Genomic DNA, 24,938 nt, shown 5'->3' on the forward strand with positions numbered 1-24,938 from the left:
TGATCTTGTCCCTGACATCCTTAGACAGCTCCTTGCTCTTGGCCATTTTGTAGAGGTTAGAGTCTGACTGATTCACTGAGTCTGTGGACAGGTGTCTTTCATACAGGTGACCATTGCCGACAGCTGTCTGTCATGCAGGTAACGAGTTGATTTGGAGCATCTACCTGGTCTGTAGGGGCCAGATCTCTTACTGGTTGGTGGGGGATCAAATACTTATTTCCCTCTGCAGAATGCAAATAAATTCATATACTTTCCACAATGTGATTTTCCGGATTTAATTTGTGATGTGCTATCTCTCACTGTTACCAATAACCTACCCTTCAATTATGGGCTGCTCATGTCTTTGTCAGTGGGCAAACTTACAAAATCAGCAAGGGATCAAATACTTATTTCCCCCACTGTAGTATGTTCAATTCCAAACTACTTATATAGGATCAAAAATAAATAAAGTAACTTAGCTTCTAGTCTTCTGTTGAACATCTGATGCCGAAACTCCCGATGGCAACCCGTTTCGCCCACCAGCTTTCTGAAGGGAGGAGTCACAGGCGTTCTGAAAATCAAGCAGCAACCTTAAGAAAGCCAGTGGGCAAAACGGGTCCCCTTCGGGAGTTGGCTAATGAGGAGGCCATTGCTTGTCTTTCTCAATTAAAGATATACTGTTCCTTGTTAGTCCTGTTATTAGGATTCAAATTGCCATTTCCAAGTTTACTTCATTTATTGTATTTATGTTTATATTTGGTCATATTGCCATTGTTATGCGGTTAGCATAACTGTGTTAAAATGTACCAGCCGTACATTGCTTTGGGTGAATCTGTTTATAAAGAAGGTTAATAAATAAACATAAATTCTGTTGAGGCTCTTTATTTGGTAAAGGAAAGCTTTCTGTGTGCTAGAGCTCAAGTAGTTTGATGTACACTGGTTCCTATACACAGGGCCGCCGAGAGGGGGGGACAAAAGTCCCCGGGCCCAGGCCTCCGGAGGGGGCCCGGCACCACCGCAGTCAGGCCCGCCCGCCGTCGCTCCCGAACTAACTAACCTTAAACGCCTCCTTCCTTTTCTTTCACCACCTTCGCAGCAAGCAGTAGCAGGGCAGGCCACTCCTTCCTTCCGTGTCTGCGAGGGCGGAGCACGGAAGGAAGGAGAGGTCTGCCCTGCTGTTGCTTGCCGCGAAGGTGGTGAAAGGAAAGGAAGGAGGCGTTTACGGTTAGTTCAGGGCCCGGTAGCGGGTGGAGGGGGGCCCAGCGGCGGCGACGACCTCGGGTGGGATGGGGGGGCCGGGGGCTGCCTTGTCCCGGGCCCAGCTTTGGCTCTCGGTGGCCCTGCCTATACAGCAAACAGCCTTTGGGCCCATAGGATTTTGATTTCAGGATTTAACTGCCAAAGAAAATACTGTGCCTGACTTACTTTGAAGGACATGGTGTAGGGCCTTTTTTTGTTTTTTAATTTTCAGCTATTTTATAAGGAGAATATCTATACTCCTACCCAGAAACGCACAGTGTAATATGAGTAGGTCTCCTATTCCTTAGGTGATTATAAATATTTTCTAGGTAATTTGGGGTTCTTTGAGGATAGAAAAAATTATGTGTTGGTATTTCACACCTCAGGTGCTATTGCTGAGTACCTTCTCTGGTCGAATCAAATATATACAATGTGTGTCACTTAGATCATCAGCACAGAAAGGCATAAGACAAACCAGGGGCAGGGTGATAGAGTGAGGAGGTAGTGGTTTCCCAGTATTTGTCCAAACGGTTTTAAAAAAAATGTTTGCATCGGTGGGTTTTATAGGTATTTATCGGTTAAAATATAAAAGCACAAGGCCTAATAATAAGCTGTGCCACTTTTTCATCCCACAGAACAGAATCCATACGAGATTGAAGAGAAGCCAGTGGAATTAGATACTGCTGATAGTGGTGAAAACCATGGTGAGGATGAGGGATCTGAAGAAGAAAAGGCCAAAGATCGAGAACCAGAGCAAGCCGAAGAAGGAGCCACCAAAAATGGTACAGACGGTGAGGCTGATGCTGAGCAGCAAGATGCTGACCAAGAAGAAACTGCAGAAAACCCCAAGGAAAATGACGAGGAACAGCAGCAACAAGCTGACAGAGAAGAGCAAAAATCATCAGTCGAGGATGAAGAGAAAGGGACCCCTGCTGACCAGGGCCTCCAGCCTCAGGTTTGATGTTCCTTTAGCAGACTAGAGCATTCGCTTATTGATTAAATATTTCCATCGAATTTCAGGTTGTGGAACGTGATATATTTGGGTTCTGTAGTGAAACAGCGGTTTTTGAAAGCACTTTGTATTGCTTGGGACTTTGCTTTTTCTCACTGAGAGCCTCCTCCCCTTTCAGACTCTTAGTTTCCATACGTGGGACCACCTGGCTTTTGTAGAGGCAGCCGGATGGTTCTCCTTTGTGCCAGCTATGACTGAAGGAGTTAAACTTGCCCCCTTGACTCGAAATTAAGGCATTTCCTGTCTTCCCGATCACTGGATAGTTAAAGTAAATTTTAATTAGGTGATGTTTATTGTTTGATCTTTGTTCCTTTTCCATGTTTATTGGTTGTAACTTTTATAGTTCACCAAGATATCTTTTTCCTAATAAACTGTACACTTCGTATTCCTATGTTTTAGACTGATTGGTAATTCCTGAATTTTCTTTTCTTTGGTCTGTAAGTGCGTTTCCAGGAATCATGTGACTTCCAGGTTTTGTGGGGTCTTAATGTAGTTGCAAACCCACCAAGATGTAACTTGGAAGATGGGCTACTTGCCAAGGGCAAGTGGGAACTGAGTTGGTAGGTTGCCAGTATAGGGCTACAGTTAGAGGCCATGCTTGGCAGGACCCTCCCAAGTGTTTATGGGGGTTAACCTGAGTAGTTAGTAGAGATGGCTGTGAGGTATTAAGTGCTGGGACTTCCAGTGCAGACTCTTTTTTTTTGTTTGTTTGTTTTTTTTGTTAACTCTCATCCTCTGATAGCATCCAGAAGGAAATGATTGCTCAGATGAGATTTCGCTCTCCTGATTCAGATCATCTATCAGGTCCCAGTCCAATGTCTGAAGTCATAAATGTAGGAGACTTAGATTTATACTCCAGCTGAGCAGCTTCTGAGAGGGTAAAATAGTGAATTTGAATGAAAGAGAAAGCAGCTGAAGTGTATGTGGAACCCAAACTTCTTATTGGTATTGTAAACTTCTCTGTTGTCTGGGTTCTTGTGGAGACGAATACCTGGCTGCTGTCCTCCAATAGCAGCCCTGGTCTTTCAGTACAATCGGCAGCAATGTCAAAAATAAACTCCTCTTATAAACCACAGTTTTTAATCCAGAGACTTAATCAACTGGTCCCTTTGAATTTAGAACCAAAATGCGCAGTCCACTTGATAATCCTTATTCAACATGGCTGTCAGTTTTCAGTTTCTGTAATCCACAGTACAACTGATTCACAAAAATGTCAGAAAAACAAAAAGATAGCCTGATCCTTACTCCAATCCGAAGGATGCAGGCTGGGCAGCTCACCTCCCTCTTCACAGATATTTCACTCCTGTGTCCGCCCGCACTGCCCTCTTATAGCACAGTCTGGTCTTTTGGCTCCTCACAGTCCATGGGCACTTGCTCTCCCCACGCCTCTCCCTCCCCTGGGTTACCAAGCCCTTCTTCTAGGACTTCCATCCAATCAGATACCTCTCCACCCTGCTCCCTTGATTCCCCACTCCCCACAGCTGGGGTTATCTCTATTCTCCCTCTCCTCACAGGTGGGTGGAATGCTGTACTGATTCTGTACCCATGGAAACGAGGTTTTAACATTGTCACTCCCTCCACTGGCCATTCTCGGGTATTGCTTCTTCCCTACCCAAACCCTTCCCTCCCTTCTCTTGGGTAAACTCCCTGTCTGGGTTTTAAGTGGACTGTCTTCCCCTTTTCTCCTAAGGCCTTGTGGGTAGGGTAGTTCTATACCATCTGGGTTGTCTGTCAGCCTAAGTTGATCTTCTTCATTACAGTATAAGGACTTTTGAAATAGCTGAGTGTACAATATTTTTGCTTGTCCTGCCTCCCCCCTAGATGTGTACATATTTTAGATTTCACATCTAAATAGAGAAAATAATGACAGATGAAGAAATTACAGCCTTTTCAGTTTGCCCATCTGCATCAAATTCTCAGCTCTACTATTCCTTCCCCCAGAGGATCTTCTGCTTATATTCTCTCTTGATTACAGATTCTGTCCTTGTTTTCACCACCTCCACAGAGAAGCTTGTTTCATGTTTCCACCTCCCTTTCCATATTTCCTTGGATCGCTCCTGAATCTGTTCCCTTTCATCCTCACCCTATGAATCCTTGTTCCAGAGCTTTCTTGAGAACAGTCTCTCTTCTATGCATTTATACCTTGAAGGTCTTCCTCATATTTTGCTTATCTCGCCTTTCCTACAGTGGGTACATATTTAGAGCTTTAGTCTATACTCATATGCTTTATGAATTGGACCAGTAGCAAATCGGTGGGTCAGCTCCATACTAGACATGGTCTTGATCTCTGTCAGTTGAAATGAATTAATGAATGTGTTACATTACAGGAGCCAGAGCTTTAACTATGACCAGATAGTTTCTGAATTGCTGTAAGATTTATTGTTGCTTAACATGTTAGATGTTGGCCGATATATTGTACACTAGTATTCTATTGCATTAGGTCAGTGCATTAATTTACTTCACTAGTTGCCTCTTCATGCACATTTTGTTTTTTAAATGTGTCCCATTGTTTTTAGAATAATACATGGCTCATCTCATATGTCCTGTATGCTTCTCCCTTCTATTTCTTTGAGGTGTTCCCGAACACAAAATGCATTATTTACTTCCATTTTCCTTCTTCTACGAGTATTAGATATTAAATATATTTTATTGCCTCCTTTTCATATCAGGCTTTTAAACTTAGGAAAACTTTACCATCAGACATTAGATTGGGTCTTCCTATCATAGATATAGGAAATTATTGAAAGTTTTTTTTTGTTTAAAAAAAATCCTGATTAAATGTGTGTTGTTTTCATTTTTATATTGTGTTTTGGGGAAAGCCCTGGTCTCCTTTAATTTTTTTGTAATCCATTCTAAGCCTTCTAGTAAGATGCAGACAATAAGTACCCATATTGTATTGTATTGTGGGGTCCTTTTACCAAGGTGCACTGAAAAATGGCTTGTGGATTTTGGGTGCACGCCAATCCATTTTTCAGCGCACCAGGGAAAAAGGCCTTTTTAAAATTTTTGCTGAAAATGGACATGCGGCAAAATCAAAATTTGCGCGTGTCCATTTTGGGTCTGCGACCTTACCGCCATCCATTGACCTAGCAGTAAAGTCTTCATGCGGTAACCGGGCGGTAATGACCTACATATAGGACATGCGGCAAAAATGAAATTACCGTAAGAGCCACGCAGCTGTGCGGTAACTCCATTTTGGCTTGCGTTGGGCACGCATAGATGCTTTCACAGCTTAGTAAAAGGGCCCCTGTATTTCTGCAACTAACTCAGCTGATACCAAACAGGAAATCTTGTAATTTTGTTGTCCAGTTGTGTGCAGAACATGATGTATTTGTTTCGACACCATATAGACACAATCGTAGTGGCGAACTCTGATTTTCTCCAAAGCTGCACGCATCCATTTTACTCTGATTACTTAGCACATGGTCACCATTCTTTTTCTTATTCATTAAACATCAGTTATCAAAATGTCAGTTACGTCCTGCAACCCCCCCCCCCCCCAAAAAAAAAAACAAACAAACATTTTTACAGTAATATAATTTAAATAGCTTACTAGTAGATTGTTTCTAAATAATAATGGGTATGTTTGTAATCTCTGGCAATTTGTCATGTTTAATACCTGTCAATACTAGAAATGTTAAATCAACAAACTCTCTTGTACAAACTGCAAGTTTACTTAATCTTATACTGTGTTCCTGTGAAGTGCAAAAGAATACATTCGAGAGAGAGGGAAAAAGCCTTTGTACTCCAGCCTCCATCCGATCTATATTCTTTATAGGGTAAGGAGGAAATAACATGGGCCACTCTCTTCATCGGCATAAAAAAACCCCTTATTTCTGTTTTTGCCAAAAACTTCACAGGATGGGCATCTTTTCTCTTACGGATCCCAAAAAAGAAGTGAAAAAATACTAAACTTAAGACTTCTCAATTTGTGGTAAACATAGACGTGTAAGAAAAATCAATCACACCGACTCAGGCCAAAGTTTCGCCATAAAAGGTGTGCATAACTCATCAGTAAATTTGAGCTCTCTATGTCTTCAATGTATCGGGATCCCTCTCTTTCCCCTTTTTTGGATTAATTGTTGTTAATACTAGAAAAATTAACACTTGTTTGTGGTTTCCTGGAGTCCAGATAGGCATGAGACTGAGCTTGGGGTTTTATCTTATACTGTCCAGTGCCAAGCTATGGAACTGATAGGCTCAATGGTATCTGTTTAAAAGTAGAAAACTGTGTCCAAATTGCAGTCATGAAAAGCTAATTAGTAAATGTAATTTTTATGTCACATTAGGACGAAGAGAGGGGTGAGAAACCAGAGGAGAATGAAGAGCTGCCCGAGTGCACAGAGAGAATGGAACACGAATCATGTGGGCAGACTGGGGAAGACAATCTACAGAGTGAGAGTGCTGTTGAGCTGGGTGGAGCCGCCTCGGAGAAGGACGACGCTAAAGAGGTGAAGTGAATAACAGTGAATCACAGCACAAGGAGAACAACCTCATTCTGAACAAACATCTTCCTTCAGCTTCTCTCCTGCTCTATTGTCTATTTCCAATATCCGGAGAGAAGTGACAAGGCTAGTACATGGTCCCCAGTCAAGGGTGAAGGGAGTCAAGCAATACAGCTTTTGGCTTGGTTCCAGTTCAAGTGACAAAAATAAAAAAATGTTTACACGTTTAATCTCTTGCTCTCTGACTTACTGCCAATGCTGTCTGCTATTTTACTTTTTATATCTTGGCAGCTGCTATCTCGACCCGAGTTCCAGAAACTAGCAGCATAAACTAGCACATCCCAACATTACTCTGTCTAGAAGAGCTCTATTTCTCTATTTTGGTTATCTTCCTGGAATTATGGTTGCTAACACAAATTTTAAGCCCCTGGGAAGAATAAATACACAGAACTTAGCCCGTGAGAAGGCTAAGTGCAGCACAGTTGGCTCATAAACCTCTCTGGTTTTCGGAGTTTGGGCAAAGGGGTAAGAGGTTGGTGTTCTCTTTCTGGTGCCCTCAGGTCTTACCAAAGTCACACTATCTAATTAGGACAAATATTAGAAAAAAGTTTCAAAGCTATTTACTTTCATAAATTAGTTAATCTCAAATTGCTGATAACCCCCCCGCTCCCAATTCCTCCCAGCCAGGATAAAAGTATGAGTGGACTTCTGCTCTGTTCATATTTTTAGCTGGATTGAGGTAGAGGAATTTCAAGGACAGTTTGATAAACCTTTTACTAAACTAACAAGGAATATTCATAGGTGATGCACAGTAAAATATGTGCAGAGAATCCAGTTTTCTGTGGAACTAAGATATACAGTTTTAATATTTGCTTTCAGCTGCAGAAGGCTAATGATACCAGTAAAGCTTTGACTCTCCCTTTTTGTTTTTCATGCCTCAGGAACATGGGAGTGGAACTGCGGATGCACATCAGGCCGAAGGTCATGAATCCAAACAGATGGCACGACTGGCTTCCCAGAGGAGGAGCACCCGCAAGACAAAGGTGATTTCCTCAGGATCTAGCTAGAAAGGAAAAGCCATCTGCAGGGCTAGCCCAAGGGAATCTGGCACCCTAGACGAAACTTCAGCCATAGAAACCCCTATGCTTGGGTGGCTCAGGGCCTTCCCCCCACCCTCAACTCTCTCACTTCCAACATCTTCCCTTCCCTACCTCTACATAGTCCAGCATCTCCCATCCGTCCCCCTACCCTCTCCCCCCTGCCCCACTTCCACCCATGATATCTAACATTTCTCCTTCACAACTTCCCACCCCAAGTTATTCATTGGCTTCCCTTCCCTTTCTCCATATGGGGTGGCACCACCATGGCAGTTAGCTTGCCTATACAACACTCATTGCTGTTGGTTTGAGACCTTTGAGCATTTCACACATGCTCAAGGCCTGTCAGGTCCCAACCTTTCTGAAATAGGATATTTGGAGGTGATAAACCCCTGTGGGCCTTGAGCATCCATGGATGCTCAAGGGCGCTGTTCTGGCTGAGATGAGTCTTCCATAGGCACACCGATTTGTTGCATTGGTGCATGCACATCTGCGTAGTGGTTGTGCCAGCCCTGGTCACGAGTATTAATCTGCATTTTTTTTATGAGCTTAGCTCATGGATGTTTTTGCTGAACATGAGGATAGGACTTCAGTTACATAAAAAAAGAAAATGTGAAACCCTCAAACAGTAACATAGTAAACGATGGCAGATAAAGACCTGAACGGTCCATCCAGTCTGCCCAACAAGATAAACTCATTTTACATGGTATGTAATACTTTATATGTATATCCGAATTTGATTTGTCCCTGCCTTTCTCAGGGCACAGACCGTTGAAGTCCACCCTGCACCGGTTTTATTCTCCAAATACTGGCGTCGCCACCCAATGTCCGCTAAGATTCCATAGATCCATTCCTTCTAAACAGGATTCCTTTGTGTTTATCCCACGCATGTTTGAATTCCATTGCTGTTTTCATCTCCACCACTTCCCACAGGAGGGCATTCCACTTATCCACCACCCTCTCCGTCAAAAAATACTTCTCCGAGGACAAGCAGGCTGCTTGTTCTCACTGATGGGTGACGTCCTCGGCAGCCCCTCCAATCGGAATCTTCCTAGCAAAGTCCTTTGCTAGTCCTCGCGCGCCCGTCTTCCCGCCCGAAACCGGCTCGAGCCGGCCAGTCTTCTTTCGTCCGCACTCGGTACGGCTGTGTTTTTTGTCGTGTCGAGCCCCGGAGAGTCGACCTCGCGCGTCCGTGTTTTATTGACGTGTTTTTCTTCGGAAAAGTTTCTATATCTGTCGGGAAGTGCTCCGAAAACCCCCTTGGGTTTCATTTTCCCCTTCCCGTATTTCCAGTTTTGCCCCGGTAAGTTTTCTTTCGTCGTCGGGGTAGGCCTCTTTTCGGCCTCGGTCGAGATTTTTTTCTCCCTTAAAGTTTTGGTGCTCCAAATTCGTCATTTCGGATTTTGACTTCGCCGGCGTGATTTTTCCGCCCATGACATCGAAGCCTTCCAGCGGCTTCAAGAAGTGCACCCAGTGCGCCCGGGTAATCTCGCTCACTGATAGGCACTCTTCGTGTCTTCAGTGTCTGGGGGCCGAGCACCGTCCCCAGAACTGTAGTCTGTGTTCCCTGTTACAAAGGCGGACTCAAGTAGCGAGATTGGCCCAGTGGAACGTTTTGTTCTCGGGCGCTTCGTCGGCATCGGCACCGGGGTCATCGTGTGCATCGACGTCATCAGCGTCCAGACCTTCATCCTTGGCTGCCAGTGCATCGAGTGCATCGAGGCATCGGCCCTCTGCATCGGCACCGAGACATCGGATAGCTGCATCGACGTCGGTGGTACCGGGACCTCGTCTCCTGATGTCGTCGGACGGTGGTGCATCGAGTGGAGTGCAGGTGAGGGCTGTCCTTTCCCCTGCTGGTGGCGGTGAGCCCTCGGGTGGGTCTCCTCCTACCCTGAGGGCTCCTGCGGTACAGCCCCCCCCCCGAGATCGACCCTCTTCGGTCTCGGCCCCCGAGGAAGCGACGGATGGATTCTACGTCCTCCTCGTCGGTGCCGGGAAGCTCCGGTGACATGCTTCGGAAGAAGTCGAAGAAGCATCGACACCGGTCCCCTTCCCGCGTCGGCACCGAGAGCTCTGGGTCGCCGAGGGAGTCGGCACCCAGCAGGCATCGGCACCGAGAGGATCGCTCACCCTCTGTTCAAGAGGTGTCGATGCGCTCCACTCTGGACAGCCCGGAACAGCCTCCACGCCCGGAACAGGTTCTGACGTCGACGCCTGCATCGACCTCCATGCCTTTCTCTGCAGCTGCTCTGAACGAGAGCCTCCGGGCCGTTCTCCCAGAGATTCTGGGAGAGCTGTTGCGCCCTACCCCTCCGGTACCGGCGGTGCTTGCGCCTCCGGTACCGTCGAGCATGGCGCCGGCTGGCCCATCGCCCGGGGTGAGGTCCCCGACGTCGGTACCGCGTGCGGTACCGACTGCGGCCACCTCCCAGGAGGGCTCCCCGACTACGTCGGCGGAGGGAGCTTCGCCGATGCGGGCGAGGGAGTCTACCTCTCGACGCCCCCATCGTGGACGTGGCTCCACGGAGTCGAGCCGGGCGCGGTTGCAGACGCAGGTCCGTGAACTTGTGTCTGACACCGAGGGTGAGGCCTCGTGGGAAGAAGAAGAAGATCCCAGATATTTCTCTGACGAGGAGTCTGAGGGTCTTCCTTCTGATCCCACTCCCTCTCCTGAAAGGCAGCTTTCTCCTCCCGAGAGTCTGTCTTTTGCTTCCTTTGTCCGGGAGATGTCTACGGCCATCCCCTTCCCGGTGGTTGTGGAGGACGAGCCCAGGGCTGAAATGTTTGAGCTCCTGGACTATCCTTCTCCACCTAAGGAAGCGTCCACTGTTCCCTTGCACCATGTCCTGAAAAAGACATTGCTTGCGAACTGGACCAAGCCATTAAGTAATCCCCACATTCCCAAGAAGATCGAGTCCCAGTACCGGATCCATGGGGACCCAGAGCTGATGCGCACTCAGTTGCCTCATGACTCTGGAGTTGTGGATTTGGCCCTAAAGAAGGCTAAGAGTTCTAGGGAGCACGCTTCGGCGCCCCCGGGCAAAGACCCTAGAACCTTAGACTCCTTTGGGAGGAAGGCCTACCATTCTTCTATGCTCGTGGCCAAGATCCAGTCTTACCAGCTCTACACGAGCATACACATGCGGAACAATGTGCGGCAGTTGGCGGGCTTGGTTGATGCTCTTCCCCCTGAGCAAGCCAAGCCTTTTCAGGAGGTGGTCAGGCAGCTGAAGGCGTGCAGAAAATTCCTGGCCAGAGGAGTTTATGACACTTTTGATGTTGCGTCCAGGGCCGCTGCTCAAGGTGTGGTGATGCGCAGGCTCTCATGGCTGCGTGCCGCCGACCTGGAGAATAGATTCCAGCAGCGGATTGCGGACTCGCCTTGCCGTGCGGACAACATTTTTTGGGAAAAAGTCGAGCAGGTGGTAGAGTCTCTCCACCAGCGGGACACCGCATTCGACAAGTTCTCCCGCCGGCAGCCTTCAGCATCTACCTCTACAGGTAGAAGATTTTTCGGGGGAAGGAAGACTGGTCCCTATGCTTCTGGTAAGCGTAGGTACAATCCTCCTTCCCGACAGCCTGCGGCCCAGGCTAAGCCCCAGCGCGCTCGCTCTCGTCAGCAGCGTGCGCCTCAGCAAGGCCCCGCGGCTCCCCAGCAAAAGCAAGGGGCGAGCTTTTGACTGGCTCCAGCAGAGCATAGCCGACATCCCAGTGTCAGTGCCGGGCGACCTGCCGGTCGGGGGAGGTTGATAGCTTTTCACCAAAGGTGGCCTCTCATAACCTCCGATCAGTGGGTTCTGCAAATAGTCCGGCAAGGATACACCCTCAATTTGGCCTCAAAACCTCCAAATTGTCCACCGGGAGCTCAGTCTTACAGCTTCCAGCACAAGCAGGTACTTGCAGAGGAACTCTCCGCCCTTCTCAGCGCCAATGCGGTCGAGCCCGTGCCATCCGGGCAGGAAGGGCTGGGATTCTATTCCAGGTACTTCCTTGTGGAAAAGAAAACAGGGGGGATGCGTCCCATCCTAGACCTAAGGGCCCTGAACAACTATCTCGTAAAAGAAAAGTTCAGGATGCTTTCCCTGGGCACCCTCCTCCCCATGATTCAGCAAAACGATTGGCTATGCTCTCTGGACTTGAAGGATGCCTACACTCACATCCCGATACTGCCAGCTCACAGACAGTATCTGCGATTTCAGCTGGGCACACGCCACTTCCAGTACTGTGTGCTACCCTTTGGGCTCGCCTCTGCGCCCAGGGTGTTCACAAAGTGCCTGGCTGTGGTAGCAGCGGCACTTCGCAGGCTGGGGGTGCATGTGTTCCCATATCTCGACGATTGGCTGGTGAAGAACACATCTGAGGCAGGAGCCCTGCAGTCCATGCAGATGACTATTCGCCTCCTGGAGCTACTGGGGTTTGTGATAAATTACCCAAAGTCCCATCTTCTCCCAGTGCAGAAACTCGAATTCATAGGAGCTCTGCTGGATTCCCGGACGGCTCGCGCCTATCTCCCAGAGGCGAGAGCCAACAACCTGTTGTCCCTCGTCTCGCGGGTGCGAGCGTCCCAGCAGATCACAGCTCGGCAGATGTTGAGATTGCTGGGCCACATGGCTTCCACAGTTCATGTGACTCCCATGGCCCGTCTTCACATGAGATCTGCTCAATGGACCTTAGCCTCTCAGTGGTATCAGGCTGCTGGGGGTCTAGAAGACGTGATCCACCTGTCCTCGAGTTTTCTCGAATCCCTGTATTGGTGGACAATCTGGTCCAATTTGACTCTGGGACGTCCTTTCCAAATTCCTCAGCCACAAAAAGTGCTGACCACGGATGCGTCTCTCCTGGGATGGGGAGCTCATGTCGATGGGCTTCACACCCAAGGAAGCTGGTCCCTCCAGGAACGCGATCTGCAGATCAATCTTCTGGAGTTACGAGCGATCTGGAACGCTCTGAAGGCTTTCAGAGATCGGCTGTCCCACCAAATTATCCAAATTCAGACAGACAACCAGGTTGCCATGTACTATGTCAACAAGCAGGGGGGCACCGGATCTCGCCCCCTGTGTCAGGAAGCCGTCAGCATGTGGCTCTGGGCTCGCCGTCTCGGCATGGTGCTCCAAGCCACATACCTGGCAGGCGTAAACAACAGTCTGGCCGACAGATTGAGCAGGATCATGCAACCTCACGAATGGTCGCTCAGTTCCAAAGTAGTGCGACAGATCTTCCAGGCGTGGGGCACCCCCCTGGTGGATCTCTTCGCATCTCGAGTGAACCACAAAGTCCCTCAGTTCTGTTCCAGGCTTCAGGCCCACGGCAGGCTGGCATCGGATGCCTTCCTCCTGGACTGGGGGGAGGGTCTGCTGTATGCTTATCCTCCCATTCCTCTGGTGGGGAAGACTTTGTTGAAACTCAAGCAAGACCGAGGCACCATGATTCTGATTGCTCCCTTTTGGCCGCGTCAGATCTGGTTCCCCCTTCTTCTGGAGTTGTCCTCCGAAGAACCGTGGAGATTGGAGTGTTTCCCGACCCTCATCACACAGGACGAAGGGGCGCTTCTGCATCCCAACCTCCAGTCTCTGGCTCTCACGGCCTGGATGTTGAGGGCGTAGACTTTGCCTCTTTGGGTCTGTCAGAGGGTGTCTCCCGCATCTTGCTTGCTTCCAGGAAAGATTCCACTAAGAGGAGTTACTTCTTTCATTGGAGGAGGTTTGCCGTCTGGTGTGACAGCAAGGCCCTAGATCCTCGCTCTTGTCCTACACAGACCCTGCTTGAATACCTTCTGCACTTGTCTGAGTCGGGTCTCAAGACCAACTCTGTAAGGGTTCACCTTAGTGGAATCAGTGCATACCATTACCAAGTGGAAGGTAAGCCGATCTCAGGACAGCCTTTAGTTGTTCGCTTCATGAGAGGTTTGCTTTTGTCAAAGCCCCCTGTCAAGCCTCCTACAGTGTCATGGGATCTCAATGTCGTTCTCACCCAGCTGATGAAACCTCCTTTTGAGCCACTGAATTCCTGCCATCTGAAGTACTTGACCTGGAAGGTCATTTTCTTGGTGGCAGTTACTTCAGCTCGTAGAGTCAGTGAGCTTCAGGCCCTGGTAGCCCAGGCCCCTTACACCAAATTTCATCATAACAGAGTAGTCCTCCGCACTCACCCTAAGTTTCTGCCGAAGGTTGTGTCGGAGTTCCATCTGAACCAGTCAATTGTCTTGCCAACATTTTTTCCCCGTCCTCATTCCTGCCCTGCTGAACGTCAGCTGCACACATTGGACTGCAAGAGAGCATTGGCCTTCTATCTGGAGCGGACACAGCCCCACAGACAGTCCGCCCAATTGTTTGTTTCTTTTGATCCCAACAAGAGGGGAGTGGCTGTAGGGAAACGCACCATATCCAATTGGCTAGCAGATTGCATTTCCTTCACTTACGCCCAGGCTGGGCTGGCTCTTGAGGGTCATGTCACGGCTCATAATGTTAGAGCCATGGCTGCGTCGGTAGCCCACTTGAAGTCAGCCACCATGGAGGAAATTTGCAAAGCTGCGACGTGGTCATCTGTCCACACATTCACATCTCATTACTGCCTGCAGCAGGATACCTGACGCGACAGTCGGTTCGGGCAGTCAGTTCTTCAGAACCTGTTTGGGCTTTAGGATCCAACTCCACCCCCCGAGGGCCCTGTTTGTTCTGTTCCAGGCTGCACTCTCAGTTAGTTGGTAAATTTTTTAGGTCAATCTCAGTTATGTCCTCGCCGTTGCGAGGCCCAATTGACCTTGGTTGTTGTTTTGAGTGAGCCTGGGGGCTAGGGATACCCCATCAGTGAGAACAAGCAGCCTGCTTGTCCTCGGAGAAAGCGAATGCTACATACCTGTAGAAGGTATTCTCCGAGGACAGCAGGCTGATTGTTCTCACAAACCCGCCTGCCTCCCCTTTGGAGTTGTGTCTTCCCTTGAAGTGTATTGTCTTGCTACATACTGGACTGGCCGGCTCGAGCCGGTTTCGGGCGGGAAGACGGCCGCGCATGCGCGGTGCGCGCGGGCGCGCGAGGACTAGCAAAGGACTTTGCTAGGAAGATTCCGATTGGAGGGGCTGCCGAGGACGTCACCCATCAGTGAGAACAATCAGCCTGCTGTCCTCGGAGAATACCTTCTACAGGTATGTAGCATTCGCTTTCCGGACATTACTCCTGAGTCTGTCCCCTGCAACCTCAATTCATGTCCTCTAGTTCTGCCGCCTTCCCGTCTCCGGAAAAGGTTCGTTTGCGGATTAATACCTTTCAAATATTTGAACATCTGTATCATATCACCCCTGTTTCTCCTTTCCTCCAAGGTATACATGTTCAGGTCGGTAAGTCTCTCCTCGTACGGTTTGCAACGCAAATCCTATACCATTTTCGTAGCTTTTCTTTGCACCACTTACAGTCTTTTTACATCTTTAGCCAGATATGGCCTCCAAAACTGAACACAGTACTCCAAATGGGGCCTCACCAACGACTTGTAGAGGGGCATCAACACCTCCTTTCTTCTGCTGGTTATACCCCTCTCTATGCAGCCTAGCATCCTTCTAGACATGGCTGTCGCCTTGTCACATTGTTTCTTCACCTTCATATCCTCTGACACCAACACCCCAAGGTCTCTCTCCTGAGTCGAGCTTGCTAATCTCTCCCCTCCTATTCGGTATCTCTCTTTTGGGTTTCTACACCCCAAATGCATCACTCTGCACTTCTTGGCATTAAATTTTAACTTATGACCAATAATCCACTCAGCTTAGAAATTAAATGAAACTCCAAGCGCAGCCTCACACGCATTGCGTATAGAAATGCTGAATACTCCCGCTGTCACCCAACCAACCAGACACAGCATTTTCAACAGTGGAGAAAAAAAGCCTCAGTAACGCCACCCAGCCAGCCCAAAACATCGGACTAAAAGGCATGGGCCCGGCGTACCATCATCTGGCTCAAAAAACCCTCCGCTTAATGTCCCTTGGTGTGTGTAAATAAATATTGGCTACTTCTCTCACATCAGCTACTAGGGTGCGTAACCCTAGTAGCGCTCTAGAAATGTTAAGTAGTAGTAGTAACAAGCGTGTATATGTGCTTATAGAACACAGAATACAGTTCAAAGCAATTGCTTTCAGTTGTTACCCTAATAGTTGATGTGAGAGAAGTATTCAGCATTTCTATATGCAGTGTGTGTGAGGCTGCGCTTGGGAGTTTCATTAAATTTTAACTGCCAGACCCTTGACCATTCTTCTAACTTTCGGAGATCCCTTCTCATCGTTTCTACTCCCTCCAGGGTATCCACTCTATTGGCTATCTTCGAGTCATCCGCAAAAAGGCAAACCTTTCCTTCCAACCCTTCAGCAATATCTCTCACAAATATATTAAACAAAATGGGCCCCAGCACCGACCCCTGAGGAACCCCACTGTTCACCTTCCTTTCCTCTGAGCGGATTCCATTTACCACCACCCTCTGCCACCTGTCGGTCAACCAGTTTTCTATCCAGTTCACCACTTTCAGTCCTAAGTTCAACCCTTTCAGCTTATTCACGAGTCTTCTGTGGGGAACCGTATCAAAGGCTTTGCTGAAATCCAAGTAGATTACATCTAGCACACGGCCTTCATCCATTTCGTTTGTCACCCAGTCAGAGAAGTCAATGAGATTTGTTTGGGAGGATTTTCCTTTGGTAAAGCCATGTTGCCTCAGGTCCTGTAACCTGTTGTCTTCTAGAAAGTTAACTATCCTTTCTTTCAGCAGCAACTCCATTACTTTTCCTACCACTGATGCGAGACTTACCAGTCTGTAGTTTCCCACTTCTTCCCTGTCTCCACTTTTGTGAAGAGGGACCACATCCGCTCGTCTCCAATCTCGCAGAACCTCTCCCGTTTCTAAAGATCTATTAAATAAATCTTTTAAGAGGTCCCGCCAGGACCTCCCTGAGCTCTCTCAGTACCCTGGGATGTATCTCATCTGGCCCCATAGCTTTGTCCACCTTCAGATTCTCCAGCTGTTTATAAACTCTTTCTTCCGTAAACGGTGCAGTATCCACTCCATTCCCAAATATTCCTTCAGCAGCCAACCACGGTCCTTCACCAGGATTTTCCTCCGTGAACACCGAAGAGAATTAATTGTTTAGCACATTCGCTTTATCCTCCTCACTTTCCACATAACCATTCTCATTATCTTTCAGTCTCGCAATTCCAATCCTATCTTTTCTCCTTTCTCCAATATATCTGAAAACAGTAGCTGAAAAATGTTTAGAAAAGTGAATTGTTTAGGAGCTCAGGAAAATAGATTTAACTTTCCAATTTACAAATTTTTTAGGATTTTTTTTCACTCCGTTCTTTGCTTTTTACCTTATTATACTGCTGCTTTCCTGGAGGCCGATATTCAAAGTGACTTAGCCGACTGCTGACTGGTTAAATTGCTTGGTTGGGGCTAGCCATAAATTTTCAATGGCACTTAACCAACTGAGTGCTATGAAGTTCGTGGTTAGTTCTTAATTCATCGCCAACTATGTTGGGGACATTCTTGAGGCAGAGTCAGCACTTGGTTGCTTAAGTACTGATATTCAGCCCTTAAGTGGCCAGGTTTAGCGTATATACGGGAACGCATAAAAACCTGTCCTATGTTTGTGTGATAACCCATGGCTGCTTAAGTACTGAATATTGACTTAAGCGGCTGTGTGTTAGGTACCTTAAAAATAACTGGATTTTCATAGCCAGAGGCCACACAGGTCCTGGCTTTGAATATCCGGGAATAATTCCGTCTGTGGTGAGCAAAATGCTCACTGCCAGTGGCTGAATATCGGACCCCTTATATTTATTTTTTGGAAGAGATGTTGAGAAAAAAAAATTTTCCTTCCTTGTTCAGTTCTCTCATCTTTCCTTATCCTGTCATGCTTGTCCTCTCCTTTCTTCCTTCTCTTCTATCTTGTTTGTCTGTTTTTTTTTCATCTCTTTACTTTCCTTCCAGCCTCTCTTCTCCTCCCCCCACCCCTTCTTTTTCTCCAAGTTGAAGTCCCCAGCCATCTCTACCAATAGTAGCCTGGTCAGATTTTCTTCAGCATTTGCACTTGATCAAAACCTGTGGCCTGCATCTGCTCCTTCTCCTCCCACTGGCGGTGCCCTTGGCTCATTCCTTCAGATGCATGAGGCATGTACCTACTCTGTTCAGCAGCAATGACTCAGACCTATCATCTTCTCTTGCTTTTGTTCTTTCCAATGACAGTGCTCCAGTCCACATCTGCTACACATGATGGCATTGCTTTGGGCCCACAGCCTGCACCTTCTGCTCTTTGTGCTGCCAGTTCTGGCCTTGGGTTTTGCTGCTGAAACCACCCTCTGAGCCACAGTAGCACTTTCCACTAAATATAACCAATCATGAAAATTCGAGCAGCCATGTGCTTAGGATTTCTCCATCCCTTCTGCCTAAACGAATGGTAGCAGTAATCCCATTATTTTCCTTACTAATTTTTAAAAATTTATTATGCCTAACTTGCATTATACCAGACCTGGAAAGTTCTGGTTATCTTAAAAATATTATAAAAATGAACCAAATCACCACTTGGTGGTTTAAGAGGGCTTGGTGTACAATTATTCATGTGTAAACTTGGAGCAGTTCGGAGGTTCCTTGTAGGCCTAAGCAACATTCCTATTCATCTTTCTATTCTCAGAGTTTCAAGCGGAAACCTGGTCAGGCAGATGATGAGCGGACTCTGGGTAATTCCAGCGAGCGTGTGCACAAACGTCTGCGAATGGTTGATTCCAGTGCTGACACAGAACAAAATTTAGGTCAACTACAGCAGAAAGTGGAGGAGGCTGATGCCTATGAACATGTAAAAGAAGGAGCCAAATCCTACGATGCACAGACTTACGGTATGGTCCTGCTTAGAGCCTCCAACTGTTTAATCCTAGATCTAAAATCAGGAAGGTGCTTGAGCCCAAGAAATAATGGCTGGAGAAGGGTTTTGGCTTGACTCTTAAGACAGATTTTAAATAAATAAAGGATAACTGAAAAAAATATACATTTTTGTCAAAGAGGGTGTCATCTTGGTTTTTGTGTCTTCACTTTGTGCAGATGCGGCCAACAAAGAGCAGCAAAAAGCAACAAAGCAACTCTCTGAGGGAGAAGAGAAAAATGAAGATGATGCTGAGGACGGAGCCATGGAAATAGAGGAAATGAAGGAAGAACAACTTGAGACTGTAACTGTAGATGAACTGAAACCAGAGAATATCAAGGCCACTGTCTCTAAGATGAAGGGTGAGTCCTCCTTGTGCCCCTTGCCCTTACTCTCTACTGATACAAGCTTGTCGATGTTGGCCTAGTCCTTCATGGGCATTTGTCTGCCATGACATGGGCAATAGAGAAAAAGCCAGGACTCTAATCAAAATGGTATAGTCCAGGATTTGGGTGTATTAACAGAGCTATCTGGAGTACCTTGTATCTGATGTGGCCCCTGGCCCCTTTGTTCACATGTGTCACTACATCCTAAGGTTCAGTTAAAATACAGAAGTCCTCTTTGTGCTGCAGGTGTTAGTGTTTTAAGAGGCAGTTGAAGGCCCATATTTTGTGGCCACCTTTGGGGTTGGGCTGTCCTAGAGGTTGGTAGTTCACTGGTCTGTAGTACTGATGGATTTCTTTATTTGATTTTCTATCTCTGTGTTTGAGCTTTTCTATCTAACTTATGCAGTTTTTTTTTTTTTATTTTGTATTGATTTTTATATTGTACATTGCTGAGTTCTGTTTAAAGTTTAGCAGTATAGCAAGTGTAATAAACTGTAAACCGTGCAAGCTCTGGAAACCAGATTTTTGGACTTGTACTTCTCTTAGCCCTTCATGCTGTACAGAATTAATTCACCTGAATATGGCTTTTGTTTACAGTTTCTACAGTCACCCTGCTGTTTATATCAATTTGGGTTATCTCATTAGTGATTAGCAGCATTCACAATGTAATCAGCTGAAAAGCAACCAGATTATAGTAATATTACTGGCCAGGTAGGTTTTTGACAGCATTGTACAACATAAAGTTCACTTGTGTTGAATAATGGTAGGTTCTGATAAGACAGAGCTGGAGATCCAGGCCATCAAATCAGAGGATGACAATGATGCCAGGAGAGAGCAATCCACACAGGAGTCTGAGGATGAGAAGCCAGAAAGAAGCAAGGAGTCCACCATTCATACTGCTCATCAGTTTCTGATGGACCTTACTATTCAGGTACTGAAGCATTCGATTTTTACGGTACAAATGAACAAAAATAGGGGGGGAGGGGAGGTGGTAGCAATCCAGTCTGTGCCTCAGAAATCAACATTGCAGCACAATAGGTAGAGGAAATCAGCAGACTAGTAGCATGGTCGTTGCTCTTGTTCTACGCACTTCTTTTCTGAACAAAGGGACTTTGAAGTGTGAGCTGTCATTGTATCTCCATGCTAGAGGTCTGTCATTCACTACCTGGGAGAGCTCTTGCTACTGAGAAACAGAAACAGCTGGGCAGAGTGAGGCTTCTTTGGTACCATGGACCGTTCCAAGCAGGAGACAATTCTGCTTGATTCAGACTAAGGAGACCCCACTGGTACTGCATGGTAACAGCATATGGGGGTGGAAAGCAGGGAGGGCCCAAGGATTGGCCGTTGAAGGGGGAGAGGGGGTTGCAGGTGGCCAAGAAATTGTGGTGGCAGTCGACTGAGGGAGACATGAGGACCTAAAGCCTTCCTCGACATAATTTTTTCTCAGGCTCATATGACAAGGTAGATTAATCCTGCCTTAGTCTGTTGATGTACTATCCTGAAAGCAGGTCTGCATTTGCCTGGTGACACGTATTTAACATTAAAGAAAATCTAAGTGATCCCTTTAAATGACTCCTTTGCCATTTTCCTTTTGGAGCAGACTTGTTGACAAATGTCATAAGCCACACTCTTCACACTGTAGATCAGACGGGTCCATAGTGCTTATCGGGAAGTATGATGACGTGCTCCATCATCCAGTTAGAGGCGCTTTTACTAAAGTGTGCTAAGCAGTTAACATGTGAATTAATGCGCATTAACTGCTTTTGCACATGCACACCATTAACCACAGTGGCATGATGGTTAGCATGCACTAATTCACACATTAATTCCATGTTGTGTTAACGGACAGGAACTAGGTGGCTCACGGGTGGAGAGTGGGTATGTACTGCATACTACAGTTAGCACACTGTACTAATCCGAGGGAGGGGGTCTGTCTAGTGGCAGTGTACGTCTAGTAGCACTATAGAAATAAGTAGTAGTAGTAGTGTTGTTAGCATGGACTAACACAGTAAGGTACTCTGGCAGCAGAGTGAAGCTCCTTGCCCAAGGTCACAAGCAGCATCAGTGAGATTTGAACTGTGGCTTCTCCAGTTCTTGGCCTGTTTCTTTAACTGCTAAGCAGCTCCTCTTCTCCCAGCCAATGCCACAACACCCCTCTGTAAGAGGGTGAGACCACAGTGGAGCATTTAGACTAATTTTCTTCAGTTCAAGGCCTGGGGCCAAAAGTGAGCACTGGGGAGGCCCTCATTATCTTTCAGGTTTTTGTTTTCTGCTACTCTGTCTCTCTACCCAAGCTCAGGACAAAAATGGGAAAGTGATGGGGGAAAAGCCCATGCTTGAAGGACAAGGCATTTCTCAATAGTCAAATGCATTTGGAAATGCACACTACCTTGAAGATACCGTGGGGTGCTTATCATTAACATTTGCAACCCCTCATTGGGAAGATATTTGGCATCTCTTCTTCAGCTCATTAGAATTGAAAATGGCCCTGAATGAAGTGAAGACCACTGATTTAGACCATGAATCCTACTTGATCAATGTTGCTGTTGTGAACCGATGCCTTTCTCATTGATGGGGTTGGAGGGGGGAGAATTGGATCATTGAGCTGAACCAGAATCTAGCACTTGAATCCAGGTTCCTGCTTGGCATCACAACACAGCTACCGGCCCATCAGACTTGCCATAACTTGTATTGTTCTTTATAAAAATTGTCTTTTCTCCCAGTAGGCAGGCCAGGCAAATTTCCTGGCAAGAATCTCCTTGTCTTGCCTCTCAGCAGATCCTTTTATACTTTATTTGTTACATTTGTATCCCGCCTTTTCCCACTTATTAGTAGGCTCAAAATGGCTTGCATAGTTCCAGAGAGGTGGTTACAGACTCCGGTGTGAAACAAATACAGTGTAGGAGTACAATTACAGTGACAAATACAGTAAAGTATCGTTAAATAGGTTGGGGTGTTTCAGACAAAATGTCAGGGTGATCATGCATCGAGGTTGAGTTATTGTCAGTTCCTGATTAAGTTGCCATATTTCAATATTCGGTAATTATGTCAGTTCTGTGGGGCACTCCTTGAACAGGTGAGTTTTAATTTTTTTTTCGGAATTCTAGATGATTATTCATAGATTTCAGGTGTTTTGCTGGTGTATTCCAGAGCTGTGTGCATTTGTAAGAGAAACTTGATGCGTATGTTGATTTATACTTCAGGCTTTTACAACTTGGGAAGTGAAGAGTCAAGTACATTCTGGCTGATTTCAATTATGTATTTGGCATTAAGTATATCCCACGCTGGTGAATTGTACCTCCCTGTGTGTTACTGGTATAGCATTCTAGACCACCCTCTTCAGTGAGCTGTGCTCTAGGTGCTCTCTAACAGCGTCACCATTGGCATGAGCTAATCTAAACTTGACTCTTGACTGTCCTAACTTCACATCTTCAAAACTGATTAAACCCCTTCTTTCAATTTCTCTGTATCAAGAAAGCAAGAAAAGAATTTATTCTGGCCTCCGTTGCTATAAAGTGCGGAGACCATTGAACTCAGTTAGAACACGGTAACCTAAGAGTTGCCGTGCCTGAGACAGACCAAAGAGTTGTTGAGTCCAGCCTCTGTTCTTAGTATCTTATTAATTTTCTTTTCAGAAAACCATTTTTGATGCTGAAGAGCTAAGACGAGAGCTTGAGCAGCAACTGGAAGCCTGGCAAGCACAGCTGCCTGGCAGCTCTGGTGAGGTGAGTGACCAGGATAAAGTACTGTGAAAGGATGGATATATTGTCCTTTTCTGTTTGGTTCTTATTTTGCTGATTTTTCCATGTTTTAGGAGAAGGCTGCAGCAGAGATGTGGCAGCAATATCTTAGCCTGACAGCTCCACTTTCCCAGCAGCTCTGTGAGCAACTGCGACTCATCCTGGAACCGACACAGGCGGCCAAGTTGAAGTAAGTCCTGCCTATAGGCAAGAGGTGGAGGCAGGTTCTTGCCAGGTTTTCAATGTTATTGGTACATTGTCAATGCAGCCAGAACTCGTCCAACTCTAAAACCATGTCTGTGCTTTTGTTTCAGTATTCAGTGTACCCTCAGTCAGTGTTTTTTTCATCTACTTTCCCAGTAGAACCAAGTTTATAACTGACTTTTATTATGTGAGAACCAGTGAAAGTTTTTATAAACTTACAGCTTCCATCAAGAAGGTAAAATGCATTAATTTATCAGCTTGCCTGTGGGTTGCAGCAGAAATTTGGTTTGCATCTCAGGAAAACTGTTTTATTGCCTCTATGTTACAATGATGAACATTAGCCTATATATCTTACCAACACTAGTTTCCTTAGCGTCCCTCTGGACTGGCCCAGAAAAGACTGATGGGTTGTCCACGCCTACCAGTAGATAGAGACTGAGAATTCTGATTCTTTAGTGAGCCAATAAGAACCTTATACAGACTCTGCTAGAAACAGTATTCTCAGTCTCCAGCAGGTGATGGATGTGGTGAGCCTTTCAGTCTCGAGATTTCTAATTTTCTCTTCTTTGCTTTGAGCTATGTTTAAAAATATAAGATAAAATAAACAGGAGAAACGAGCATTTTCTTTACCTCTCTCTTGCTCTGTATCTGTGCTCCATCAGGTTATCTGTTTTGCTGGCTGGGGTTGAGGCCCATGGGGGTTCTTAATTGCCTCAGGGGTGTTAGACTCGGGTGGCCCTTCTTCCCCCAGTCTTCCCCTGGGTTCTTGTGAGGTGGTTAGATTAGTTTACTGTGCCTCGATCCCTTCATGGGATGGGAGCTTGGAGTGCTGCGGCGGACAGCCACATGCAAAATAAAGGGGGAGAAGAACAAATTCTTCTCTGGCACTGGTGCTCCGGGTGCACTGTTCTAGGCTGTCTTCCCACAGTGTCTCTGGTTTCTTTCTCAGGGAAATTGTGTTTTTGTTCAGCCCTGTAGTTTCAGCACCATGAGCTCAGAAAAATTAAGGAAACGCACTGCTTGTCAGGATAGAGGCCTTACCACTGCCGGAGTCTGCAAATAATTGTGCAGCTTCGGAGCCAGTGGGGGCGTTGGGGGAAGCTGTGATTTTTTGGGGCCTCAGGGTGAACTCATCCATAAGTGCGTGGACGGAGCCAGTTTCCCACAGGCCAGCAGTTCCCATTTGGATCCTCCGGCACTATTGTCAAAGCAGCCTGTGTGGCTCACTCCAGAGTTCATCCAGTTCAGGACCTGGGGACTTGCAGAGGGGTATCCCTGGAGGATCTTTCCTCTAGAGTTCATTTTGACCATGTGCAAGGCTTTTTTGTTAAAGCCCCTGTTAGATCTGGACCTGGGTCCTTCCTGGGGGGGAGGGGGGGGGGGTTCTCCCCCTCAATGTCAGAGGGTAGTTTGGGAAGACGAGGAGGATTAGGCTCCCATGAATTGTTTAGACTCTGAGTCCCTATGAGAGGAAGGTGACTTGGATGGGTTTTTGGAGGACAGGGAGGGTCCTGGAGAGGCCTTCCCTTCAGATGTGTTGTGAAAAATATAGATTGGACCTGTTTATGTATCAGTGTATGTTGTTGGTTTTGTATTATGAATGTATACATTGAGGCGTATTTTCAAAGCACATAGCCTTACAAAGTTCCATAGGTTACTTTGGAACTTTGTAAGGCTAAGTGTTTTGAAAATGAGCCCCATTGTTATCCGCCAAGGACACTTGGATTGAGCGGAATAAAAGTTTTTTAAGTAAATGCTCCCAGATGAGGATCCTTCTGTTTCATAAGGAGGATTTGCAGGAACTTATCTCTTTGGTTTATTTTACACTGAATTTTGATGAGGAACCCATATGTCAAGAAGTGAGAAAAGTGGACCCGCTGGTGAAAGTCATCAGGAAGACCAGTAGGTCCTTTCCCATGCATCAGGACATTCAAGATATAGATCAAG

At 46.6% G+C, this 24,938-nt stretch overlaps 1 protein-coding gene across 1 annotated transcript in view; it reads left to right on the forward strand.

Annotated features, from left to right (window-relative positions):
* MDN1 (midasin AAA ATPase 1) overlaps window positions 1-24,938 on the forward strand; it is a 548,987-nt gene that overhangs the window by 498,728 nt on the left and 25,321 nt on the right. Inside the window, exons 89-96 of the mRNA XM_030199093.1 lie at window positions 1,854-2,173; window positions 6,520-6,681; window positions 7,617-7,718; window positions 18,437-18,638; window positions 18,841-19,023; window positions 19,815-19,978; window positions 22,683-22,772; window positions 22,862-22,977. Coding sequence (XP_030054953.1) covers window positions 1,854-2,173; window positions 6,520-6,681; window positions 7,617-7,718; window positions 18,437-18,638; window positions 18,841-19,023; window positions 19,815-19,978; window positions 22,683-22,772; window positions 22,862-22,977 — 1,339 coding nt within the window. The remainder of the gene's footprint in view (window positions 1-1,853; window positions 2,174-6,519; window positions 6,682-7,616; window positions 7,719-18,436; window positions 18,639-18,840; window positions 19,024-19,814; window positions 19,979-22,682; window positions 22,773-22,861; window positions 22,978-24,938) is intronic.

The sequence above is a fragment of the Microcaecilia unicolor genome, chromosome 3, assembly GCF_901765095.1.
Source record: "Microcaecilia unicolor chromosome 3, aMicUni1.1, whole genome shotgun sequence".
Lineage (NCBI taxonomy): Eukaryota > Metazoa > Chordata > Amphibia > Gymnophiona > Siphonopidae > Microcaecilia > Microcaecilia unicolor.